Genomic DNA, 12,943 nt, shown 5'->3' with positions numbered 1-12,943 from the left:
ACACGACATCCTTCATTTCAATGACTGCTTCACAGCCAGCACCGTACGGATCTTTCCCACCGACACCGGCTTTTCTGAATTGTATATGTGGGAACTCTCCCTGCAATATAGCCTACATTCCCATAACCCTCCTGGCCTCAACCTCCATTAGTCATTGTCCTCAGCCATCCAGCACGTTCCTGTTCCCATTCCAGCACTACACAGCCCCACATTTTACTAATGCAACCAGTATTTTTACTTCTTTTCTGCTATCCTCACCTCTCTCCTGACCCCCGTCTAACGTCCCAACAGCAGCTAGCTGCCCTAACCTCTTCCACCTCGTCCTTGCGTGCTCCACAGCAGCACTTTACATTACTGTTCCCCACCTCTACCCTACTATCCCTCCCCCTCCCTGTTCCAGCCTCTGCTTTACTCCCACCCAGTCTCCACTCCCATTGTGTACTGCTGCTGCTTGCAGTGTGGCTTCAGCTGTTAGAGATTGCAGCCATGTCTGTGAGTTGCATTTGTGTGTGTGTGTGTGTGTGTGTGTGTGTGTGTGTGTGTGTGTGTGTCGTCTATTTTCAACAAAGGCCTCGTTGGTTGAAAGCTTATTTGTGACAGTCTTTTTGCTGTGTCTATCTGTGACTCAGCATCTCCGCTATATGGTAAGTACCTACTTTCCTTTTCATAATAATGTTTCATTTGCTTCATCAATTGACATATCCTCCTTTTCATCCTATGACAGCTCTTGCTCAGAAGCTGAGCACTACATTGCCTTCACCTTCAGAATCATCAGAGGGACAAGATCCTCCTCTGCATCAGCAAGTTTATTAAACCAACCCAACAATATTGCTGGATCTGAAGTTTTGTCAATATTCCTCCTTTTGTTTGGTATAAACATTTGAATATTAAAAGTAATAGGGACTGCAAAGATTCAAAGAAAATGTAAAAATGAACAGAAATGGAAATGGTAACACCGACAGCCGTGTTGGTGACAACTGTCAACCGGAGCGCACAACGAGGATAAATTTATTTTTATACTCCCTGACAACAATTGTGAAATACTGACCCCTAACGTGGATCTCAAAGCTGAATAAATTCACCTCTGTGGACAAACCGTGTGGGTGACAACGCTAAAAATAGGAAATTGCTAGGTGAAATGTCACCTGCATGCCTACTCAATGGTTAAGACTACAACAGATATACATAGATCGACACCCTGTACATAATAGCAGACACAAGATATAAATATTTTATTACTGTTCTTCTTCTTCTTCTTCTTCTTCTTCTTATTATTATTATTATTATTATTGTTACTACTACTACAAAGGTTTCATAAGCAACACTAATAATTAGTGTAAAATAGCAGCATTAAATGGAAGGAATCAGAAATTACAGGCTACAGTAGCAATGACACAAAGTGAACATCAGCCAGGAACCAACCAGATGAGCGAAGGTGGGCCTGGAGAGGAGACAGTGGAATCTGTTGGGAAGGAAGCTAACAAAGGATGGATTTCAAGTAAAATCTTCATTTGATGTCATTGCTATTACATGTTGTCAATTCCTTCCATTGTAATTTTGCTAGTTTACATTAAAACCAGTGTTGCCTATGAAGCTTACTTTCTACTATTACTATGTTATTCTTTAACCCAATGGTCTTCAAACTGCAGGGTTACTTTCTGTACATAAAAGTATCATCATGTTTCTGGAATTCTGCCTACATATCTGTGTTTTATTTGTATCACCTGCTGTCAATTGGCAGTCTCCACAAACAGTTCCCACAATTTTTTGTGCCAACTCATCAGTCAAATGGGTCTTCCACTCCTCTGTTCATCATGAACATTTGTTCTGCCTCCACGAAACTCCCTATCCAATTAACACATTTGTTCTATTCATAATACCTTCCCTGTAAAACCGTTTTGGTTTGCAAAAAAAAAAAAAAAATTGAATATTCGGTAGGAAGCAGATCGCAGCACATGGCTTGCACTTGGTGGGCTTTCTTACCAACATCTTTCACGCAAACGGACATTACAGCACGAGTTTATGTACTACTGAGTCCCTGTGATGTTCTGTCTGGTCAGGGGATGCCCCCTCCCCCCTTCTCAACCAATCAGTGTTGCCAACCATAAAAAAAAAAAAAAACACAGCCAATTATCATCACAGTACATGTACTTTCTGAACATGCTTTGTATTTACCACCTTTCTTGATATATTTTTTGGTTTGCTTTATATATTTATTAGTTTTCTTTAGATATTAACTGGTTTAATTTATATATTCATGGGTTTTCTTTATTTATTTATTTATTGGTTTTCCTTTGCATATTTATTGGTTTATTTTATTAATGTACTCTATTTGATCATGCAATGCTACTATGTCTCAATCTTCAGAGTTTTCAAGCAGCTCTCATTTGCTTCTCCATGGAATGTGTATACATAACAGTGATGAACTATTTGTTTTCCTCTCGACTGTTGTTGTTGTCGTTGTCGCCACCAACAGCAAGGTCCACAGTTCACGGGGGGGAGGAGCATCTTAGAGTTGCTTAAGTGACCTCTAGCTGATCGACATTATTACACAATAATTCCAAACGTGCAGCAATAGTGAAAGTGTAGGGATGACACTGAGAGGTTGCACAATATTGAGCACCTCAAAAACTTTTGAAATATATTGCAGTGCCTGGAAATACTGTGTCATCTGTAAGCACAACAATCTTCCTAGTTTCTTGCACACTACGGCCGCTAGATATCTTTGTTTTCACCACTAATCATTGACATCGTGCTGGAATTCAGTTTAAAATTAGATGAAAGGTCATTCTTATTAGTGTGTGTTGAAATGTACAAATCTTGACAGCATTGTATTTTAGGGCAAATAAGTACCAAAACAGAAATGTTAATTTGTACGATTTGTCGATCAGAGAACACATTAACTGCTCTGGAAGTGTTAACGCGTGCACCTTTGCACCTGTCCCAGTGTGCTCTGAACATGTTTGTGTGTGCCACCAATCCTTCTACCTGGTATTCTGAACGTGTCTGCGCACAGACACGTTCAGAGTACCAGGTAGAAGGACTGGTGGTGCGCGTAAACACGTTCAGAGCAGTTAAAGGGTTAAAAAATTTTAATTAATGCAAAATTATAAATAAAACTTGGGCTGGCGAAAGCTGGTGCCGACACTCCGGGCGGGAAAGAAGTTGCGAGAAGATCGGTAATAGGCACTGGAGCGAGCGCACCTTTCAGGAGAGAGGCCAAAGACAGATTTGCAAGTAATGTACCACCAATGCCCTCTCGACCGCCAGTATTTAGATCACTACCGCAGACAGGAAGGCCCGCTCAGTCATCCAGAGTCGTCAGTCACAGTCCAGTGGGAGTCACAGTCGCAGTTAGCTCAGCCTGTAGCTCAGAGTCAGTCAGTACCTCGCAACCAGAGTAGTGTACGTGATGGGACATGTACTTCACCAGACGTGAAGCTAACCTGGACTATTGTGGAAGAGCTTTTACAACAACACCTGGGCTATCTTAAGTTAAGTAGCTTTCTGTTTCGGTTAATAAAGAACCCTGTTAATATATACATGCAATTGTGTTATAGAAAGAGGATACTGGCCACCACACGACATCCTCTCCTTGCTCCCGTGGTACGAGCCTGCAGTGGCAAAGAGGCAACACAAAAACTAGTGACGAGTATAATTCAGTACAGAATTTGCTTGCTTCTCTTGTGTTTTAGCTTGCAGGGGTGCTCATCTATAGTTGCTAATTTTTGTTCTGTTCTTGCACGTATTCCAGGAGGCGAGCCACAGAAGTACTCAAATTTCTCTTTTCTGATGCTTTCCTTCTTTTTGCTACAACTTATTTGCATAAACTACGGCTGCCCAGCCGCTCCACCCACTGGTCCCATATCTCGGCCATAGATGGACAATGTGATGAACCTAACACGAGCTTTTCAGTTTCAGTACCGACAAACTGCTGCCCTACTAATGACGGTACAACAATTACTGGCTGCACAAGCTTCGTAGGCTGCCCAGCAGACAACCCAACTGGCGCAGCATGTGCCGCCAACCGGCAGACCGACGTTCTGGTAATTTAACAACACAGAAGATGAATGGTTAGAATACCTGACACAATTCCAAGCACATTTTGAAGTTCACCAAGTACAAGGTACTGTGAAACTACAATACTTCCTTTCGACTGCAGGGTCCCCAGTGTTCAGGTTAATACAGAAACTACTCCCAACCACACCTCCCAACAAACTCAGCTATGAGTAAGTAACTGCTGCATTAACCGAGTTCTACGACCAGCAAGTCCACGCAGCTGCAGCCAGATATCGGTTCTTTCACTAAAGCTGGAACGGATGTACCATCAGTGGTACGCAGAAATAAAGGGCACAACTAGGAAGTGTAAATTTATGTGTAGTTGTGGCAACTTTTACACTGACTTAATGATACGGGATGCAATAACATTCAATGTGCCTGATAGTAGAATATGGGAACAGATCCTAAAGCACTTTGATCCATCACTTCCTCAAGTGTTGCAAAACTTAGAGCAATATTATTCAGGTGCCTTAGTGGCCAGTAAGTTTGACTAGGCCCCAATCTGTCGGGTCAAGTTGCCCCTTGCCTGCGACCACCCCAGGTAGCCACAACAATGAGCATGTAGACAGCTGCGCTGACAGCCGTGTAGACAGGTAAACAAACCAGCAACCTTAGTGAAGTCTTGCCCTAGATGCTTTGCTCACCATAACAGATAAGACTGATCATCACATAATGCAACGTGTTACATGTGTCAGAAAAAAGACCATGTCCAAGCAGTTTGTTTGCAACAGCACAAAAATGCCAATTTTGCCCACTCCCAGAACAAACAGGCTTGTGCAAATGCAGTGAACATTGTGTTTTCTAAACCTTCAACAGATTCTGACAAAAGTGAGATTAAGGTTGTGCCTCCTTCTCACCCTACATTCTAACAAACTATTTGTCTAATTACGAATTGCTGGCGATCACGTGAACTTTCAGTTAGACACAGGTGCCCCAGTAACTTTGCTTAATTGTGCCATGTATGAACAGTTACAGTCACCACACCTTTTAAATCTAGAAAGCACCTCGCTGCTTACAATGGACAGGAAATTCCAGTGCGTGGACAGTGTAGTTTGCCTGCCACTTACAAATCTCACACTAGGACAGTGAATTTTACTGTGTTGAAACCAACAGACAGTGAGAACATTTTCATTTTAGATGCCTTTGATTTGTTTGGCCTCAGCATCCATGACAATGTACTGTCAGTCTCTACATTCGCACCAAAAAGACAGTGTCACTGGCTTGCTTCAAGAATTTCCTGAACTATTTTCAGACGGATGGGAAAAGCTAATAACTTTCTAGTGCATGTTACATTGAAAGACAATGCACGGCCTAAGTTTTTTTAGGCCCACCCCATTCCAGTTGCTTTAAGAGACAAAGTAAACTGTGAATTGAAAGAATTGCAGGATAATGGTGCAATTGCTCCCATTCAAGCTAGTCAATGGGCAAGTCCTCTTGTATTGCTGCCTAAGCCTTCTGGTCACATTCGCTTTTGTGTTGACTTCAAGTCTACAGTCAACCTACAGACAGTAGTTGAGACTTATGCATTACCTCAAGCTGAGGAACTCACGGACAGGCATGGTGCAGGATGTTAGTTCCCTAAGATAGACTAGCATGACGCCTACTTGCAAATTCCATTGGATGAAGAATCACAGAAAGTATCCGTTGTAAATACAGGCTTAGGACTATTCAAGTATTTGTGTTTGCCCTTCAGCATTGCTTCTGTACCCACCACTTTTCAACGTTACTTGGAGCAGATGACTGCAAATGTGCCTTTTTGTTCAAACTACCTTGACAATATTGTTGTCTCAGGTTGCACACCAGAGGAACAGATTGCCAATTTGTATACTGTTTTTCAAGTGTCGTCAGAAGCAGGACTCAAGTGTCGTCTCGAAACTTGTGACTTTTTTTTTTTAACTAAACTACTGTACTTTGGTCACGTGATAAACAGTCAGGATGTGCACTCCCTCCAATCTCATTTGCTTGCAATCCGTGACCTGCCTGTTCCTCGCAATGTGTCTGAACTGCAGACATTGCTACACAAGATGACATACTACAATCAGTTCATACAGAATGCCGCTCAGATCACGGCTCCATTCCACTTGTGTCGCAAAATGTACCTGTTGTACGGACTAAAGACTGTCGAGACACATTTCAGAAACTCAAAAATGCTTTGCTCAGTGACAGATGTCTAGTGCATTTTCACTCTGCCAAGCTGGTAGTTTTGCAAGTTGACGCTTCTTCCTACGGAATTGGCACTGTGCTTTTGCACATAATTGGTGCACAAGACAAACCTACTGCTTTTGCCTCAAAGTTGTTAACTCAGACTCAGTGCAGCTATTCTCAAATAGAATAAGAGGCTCTAGCTTTTGTGTACAGTGCTACCAAATCCCATCACTATCTGTACAGTTGCAAGTTTTTTTTAGTGACAGATCACAAGTCTTTGCAGTATTTGTTTCATCTGTCAAAGCCTGTTCCTACATGCACTGCTCAAAACTTGCAATGATGGGCTTTATTGCTTCTACAGTATCAGTGTGAAATTGTGTACAGACCTACAGTAAAGCACAGCAATGCGGATGCACTATCCCACCTTCCAATTGGCCCACACTCTTATTTTATGCATCTGCCGCATCTCGTTGCCAAATCGATATGCAGGGCTCTGAATTGCTGGAATCTTTTCCGCTGTACTACAGAAAAATTGCACAGGCCACAGAAGCACACTTAGATCTCAAGCTTTTGTTGCATTACATTTGTACATCTCGACCTCATTCATCGAACAGTATCCAAAAGTCGGTAGTGCGTCGATACTTTGCTTGTCAGCATACCCTTTCAGTTCAATTGGATGTGATACTAGTTCAAAATGACAGTGGATAATCGTGTTTGCTTATTCCCAGACCAATGTGTCGCAAAAGGACGTGTTGCGATTGCTCCACCAATGACATTGGGGAATCGTTCGCACTAAACAGTTAGTGCGACAGCGCCAAATTGGCAGGGCACGGAATGCTTCGTACACACTTTTAAACAACAGATGGCCAAGCTTCACACCACCCACACACAGAAATAGGCACTGCAACTCTTTCTCACCTCCTATCACTCTCTTCTCACCCCCATCCGAGAGACGGACCTTCACCGGTGGAACTTCTGCACAGCCACCACCCTCAGATGCTGCTACACTCGCTACACCCACCTCAGCATCTGGCACCACCTACGATCCGCAAGTTCATTCTGTGCCACATGATCTCGTTCTTTTCTGGGTTTGTGGCAACCGTGGGCACTGGATAAGAGGCGTGGTCCAGGAATGCATTGGCTCTTCTACGTTTTTGATTGCAGGTCCTGAAGGTTTGCAGCCACCGCCACCAGAACCAGATTCGTGTCCGTCATTTGCCCCGTGATTCTGCCGTTTTTCTTCCCCAGGTGCACGGCCTCACAGGACTACGTGGCCTTTGCAGCCACCCACTCGTGCCAGTGGGGCACCCAGGAGGAGCGGACGGTCGACGCGCCCTCACCCCCGCCGTTCCTGCTCGTCGACACCACAGGCCCAGATTTTCCATCGCCGTTGTCGTCGACACCCCGAGACGTGCCCTCGGGCCCGGACGTGTGTCCTGGCAGCAGTTTTCCGGAGGATGTTCCTTTTGCCTCACGAGGCAGACAGTGGGGACTGTCGGGAGTACACCGTCCTCCACAGCTATGGCTCCCAGCTCATCTCTACATCCGGCATCCTGCCTCCCTCTCTGTTGTCATTCACAGCCTCACTACGTGACAACGGTGTGACATTTTGGACGGGAGGAATGTGCCGGCGTAAGCTGGTGCCGGCACTCCGGGTGGGAAAGAGGTTGCAATAAGATCGATAATAGGCACTGGAGTGAGTGCATCTATCGCGAGAGGGGCCAGAGACAGACTTCCAAGTAACGCGCCACCGATGCGCTCTTGACTGCCAGTATTTAGATTGCCACTGCGGACTGGAGGGCCCGGTCAGTCACCCGGTCAGTCACCGAGTCGAGTCATCTGACACAGCCCGGTAGGGGTCACGGGCACAGTTAGCTCAGCCTCTCCTCTAGCTCAGATTCAAGATTTTTTACAGTTATTTACTTTGATATTTAAAGCCACCACACATCAGTTGTGTGGCAGTTGTTGAACCATACTATCCTATCACTGAGCGAGGTGGCGCAGTGGTTAGCACACTGGACTCGCGTTCGGGAGGACGACAGTTCAATCCCGCGTCCGGCCATCCTGATTTAAGTTTTCCGTGATTTCCCTAAATTACTCCAGGCAAATGCCAAGATGGTTCCTTTGAAAGTTCACGGCTGACTTCCTTCCCCATCCTTCCCTAATCCTATGAGACCGATGACCTCGGTGTTTGGTCTCTTCCCCCAAACGACCCGACCCAACCCAACTATTCTATCACTGCCATCATACATGCAATTAAATTTGTCTACATGACAGATCTAGGAGAATTACAGGAAATCACTTCTAGAAGTGTATGAGAATTTTGTAATGAATAAAATCTCTGTACACAAGATTCTGGGGGTGGGCGAAAGCATACATACGTGCCTGCATATGGGGACAATCATTCCCAGTACTATATCAAAAGTTGCACTATCAACTCGTAAAAAGTTATAATAATCTTTTTGTTTCATTTAATTTCAATTCTCTCAACAAATTTTCATAAGTAATCTTTGACACTCCCAGAACCAATTTTCATCCACCTTCTTTTTTTTTTTTTTTGCTCAGGGCAAAGCAGAGACATATTGCACAGTATTACTGTGCAACATCATTGTGAATATTATTGACCATCTGGGGGAAATTTAGTAACACTAAAAGAATAAAAAATATCCTCTGCTACTGATCTACAAAATCTGTGATGCAAGTCCAAGAGTATAAAAAGGTGAATTTTTACATGACAACATGTTTGAAATCCAGTCCATGTAGCTAATAGATAATTAACTAATATTAGCAATTAAGGATGATAATGACACTCTTAATGTATTTTATAATTTGTGTTTCATTACTATAATTTACTGACCTGTAAGAATTGTTAGTGAGATGAGAGGACACACAACACAGGCTACAAACAGAGCCAGCGCAGGCTGGAAGCAGCCCTGGATACCTATGTTCCACAGCACAGCCTCCAGAATAATGAAGTACTGATTTCTGCTTTTGTCGGGGCTGTCCATGTCATACACCAATACCATAAATATGTGTAAGCACAGTGTAACAATTGGCATCCTGCAAAAGAGTGTGTTGGTTAATATGAATTTTATTCTGAGGCTAACGAAACGTATTCCTAGTTAAGAATTACCTACATACCTTCACACTCGCCCTCCTACCCCGACCTCCAACCCTCACTCTCTCTTACACACACACACACACACACACACACACACACACACACACACACACAAACAAACAAACAAACAAATAAGGCATTTTCAGAATGTAAGTGTACTAGATTTCTAAAATTTTTTAGAAAAAAATGTAGTTGAAAAAGAAAAAAATACAGGATATTGTTGATGCACTTGTTAACTATTTTTCCACACAATTGTCACCCTGTTCAGTCCACGTACTGAGCTGTGGCACAATCTTCTTTATACCTTCGTTGAAGAACTCTCCTGCCTACTCCTTCCCCCACTTCAGAGCATCTTTCTGCACCTGCTCATCACTTGAAAATTTTATTCCACTCATTTGTGCCTTACAAAGGTGAAAAGATGATAATCTGAAGGCGTCAAGTCACGGGTATACCGGGTTAGTGGTTCAAAACATCCCAACCAAATGAGTCCACGAGTGTGTCGATGCCTAAGGCTGTGTGAGGATGGGTTTTGTGCAACAGTCTCGATCCTCTTATCAGTGTTCCTCTTCTTTTGTTTCGAATGCTCCTTTTAAGATTTTTTAGGGCCTCACAATATCGCCGAGCCTCGACGGTCTCCTGCCGAGACAGAAATTCGACCGTAATGATGCCTTTTTGGTCCCAGAATGGTTTTTTTTTCCCAAAACTGTGGTTTTTAATTTTTTTGTAGACGGGGCATCGGTTTGACGCCACCCACATTCCATCTCCCGTCACAACAGAGTTCAGAAAATCCTCGCCTTCCAATTCGAGTAACTCGAGAAACTCACAGGCGCTATTGACCAGATTATCTTGTACCGTTCTGTTAGCTGTTTTGGGGCTCATCTTGCACACAGTTTCTGGTACCCCAGCATTCCTATTTGTGTCTCGTGTGACAGAGTTCTGGAGAGTTGTGGGAATATCACACAAACTTCATCCACTGTCAATCAGCAGTCTTCACGGACAGTTTCCTCGATTTTTTTGCACCAATTCATCAGTCAAAACAGGTCTTACACACCTCTATTATTCATCGTGGACATTTATTCTGCCTCCACTAAACTTCCTACACTACTTAAACACACTCACTGTGTTCATAATACCTTCATCGTAACCACTTTGATCCGTGAAAAGATTTCAGAAGGTGTTATTCCTTGTGTGAGTAAGAAGTGGATCACGGCACACGGCTTGCACTCAGTGCCGTTTCTTACTGTCATCTTCCGAGCAATTGTACATCACAAAATGAGTTTATGTGCTACCATGTTCCTACAGTGCTCACTCTGGTCAGGGGATACCCCTCTACTACTCAGTATTGTCAACACTCAAAAAACACAAGGTGTGATTGAAAAATACAGTGAATACTTCTATTAGAAGCAAAGTGATAAGGTTACATGGAATCTGATTTACTCACCCTCAAATTACTGTCTTTGGCTAGCAATGCACTTATTCCAACATTGTATCCACGACTGGAAGCATTTCTGGAAGGCTTGTTATGGAAGGGCATTCTGCTGCTGTGTTGTGGCCATCTCAATGTCAGGAATAGTTTAAAAGTTTTCCTTTAAGCACAGTTTTAAGTTTTGGGAAGAATCAGAAGTGGTCTGATGTTAAATCTGGTGAGTAGGGTGGATGTGAACAGACAGGAACACTTTTTCTGGCCAAAAACTTATGAATCAACAGTGAGAAGATGGTTCAGTGCATTTTTGCAATAAAGAAAGAAGCCACTGGCCCATTTACCATTCTCAAATAGTTCACAAATGTTGCAGTATGCCCCTGAAAAATTCGATATTTACAGTTGTTCCCCCTGGAACTCCAATCACATTATGCCCTCAACATAAAAAAACAATGAGCATAACTTTGATATTCTGTTTGGACTGAATGCCTTTTTAGGATGAAGAGATTCATTGGTTTTCCATTGGAAACTCTGAATTTTCATCTCAGGGTCAATTTACAAGTTTGGAGATTAAGCCTGGATCTGAATGAAGCCAATCCTTCAACTCCATTCAAACTGACACACAATTTTCCTTCTTTTCATCATTCAAAAGTCTTGGAACTAATGCTGAACTCACTTGTCCGATTTGCAAATTGTTGGTTAAATGCTTTACATGGACTTGTACAAGATGCTAAATTCTTTGGTAAGCTCTTGTACAAGGTGTTAAGTTCTTTGGTAAGCTCTTTAACAGTTATTTGCCTGTTGAACAAATAATTTTTGCCACTTTTTGTATGTTTTAGAGGATACTGGAAGTCCTGAGTGTTGCTAGTCTTCTACCAACTCATTTCCACCTGTAAATCGCTCACACCACTAGTAAACAGTATTCAGTTACAGCATTATTCCCATATGCCAATTTCAACATTTCATAAGTCTCATTGACACTTTCTTGCAATTGGAAACAGAACTTAATGTGCTGTTTGAAATCCACGATGCCCAACGGATACGGTAAACATAACCTCACTCCTGCATCTCTGGACACTGACTGCCAAGTCAGTACATGTTACGACTTGACACTTTCTGTCTCAGTGAAACAGGCAATTGAACAAATTACATCAAATGGTTGCAGTTGCTGCTAAAAAACACTAGTCAAAGATATCAACTGAGTTCAAAGTATTGCATTCAATTACTACTTATATGAATAGTTTGATGAAATGAAACTCTGCACCTATACTGAAATGTTGAAATTGAGCTTCCTTTATGATATTCTCCTGTTTTCTCCATTGCCACAGGTTATTTGATGACACTCTATATACACTCCTGGAAATTGAAATAAGAACACCGTGAATTCATTGTCCCAGGAAGGGGAAACTTTATTGACACATTCCTGGGGTCAGATACATCACATGATCACACTGACAGAACCACAGGCACATAGACACAGGCAACAGAGCATGCACAATGTCGGCACTAGTACAGTGTATATCCACCTTTCGCAGCAATGCAGGCTGCTATTCTCCCATGGAGACGATCGTAGAGATGCTGGATGTAGTCCTGTGGAACGGCTTGCCATGCCATTTCCACCTGGCGCCTCAGTTGGACCAGCGTTCGTGCTGGACGTGCAGACCGCGTGAGACGACGCTTCATCCAGTCCCAAACATGCTCAATGGGGGACAGATCCGGAGATCTTGCTGGCCAGGGTAGTTGACTTACACCTTCTAGAGCATGTTGGGTAGCACGGGATACATGCAGACGTGCATTGTCCTGTTGGAACAGCAAGTTCCCTTGCCGGTCTAGGAATGGTAGAACAATGGGTTCGATGACGGTTTGGATGTACCGTGCACTATTCAGTGTCCCCTCGACGATCACCAGTGGTGTACGGCCAGTGTAGGAGATCGCTCCCCACACCATGATGCCGGGTGTTGGCCCTGTGTGCCTCGGTTGTATGCAGTCCTGATTGTGGCGCTCACCTGCACGGCGCCAAACACGCATACGACCATCATTGGCACCAAGGCAGAAGCGACTCTCATCGCTGAAGACGACACGTCTCCATTCGTCCCTCCATTCACGCCTGTCGCGACACCACTGGAGGCGGGCTGCACGATGTTGGGGCGTGAGCGGAAGACGGCCTAACGGTGTGCGGGACCGTAGCCCAGCTTCAT

The 12,943-nt window shown here is 43.5% G+C and overlaps 1 protein-coding gene across 2 annotated transcripts in view; it reads right to left on the bottom strand.

Moving 5' to 3' along the window:
• LOC126161305 (uncharacterized) overlaps window positions 1–12,943 on the bottom strand; it is an 847,447-nt gene that overhangs the window by 94,955 nt on the left and 739,549 nt on the right. For both annotated transcript variants that reach the window (XM_049917059.1, XM_049917060.1), the window contains one exon: window positions 9,062–9,264. In XM_049917059.1, coding sequence (XP_049773016.1) covers window positions 9,062–9,264 — 203 coding nt within the window. The remainder of the gene's footprint in view (window positions 1–9,061; window positions 9,265–12,943) is intronic.

This window comes from Schistocerca cancellata, chromosome 2, assembly GCF_023864275.1.
Source record: "Schistocerca cancellata isolate TAMUIC-IGC-003103 chromosome 2, iqSchCanc2.1, whole genome shotgun sequence".
NCBI classification, from domain to species: domain Eukaryota; kingdom Metazoa; phylum Arthropoda; class Insecta; order Orthoptera; family Acrididae; genus Schistocerca; species Schistocerca cancellata.
The sequence above is the reverse complement of the archived record's forward strand: the minus strand, read 5'-3'. Positions and strand labels throughout refer to the sequence as shown.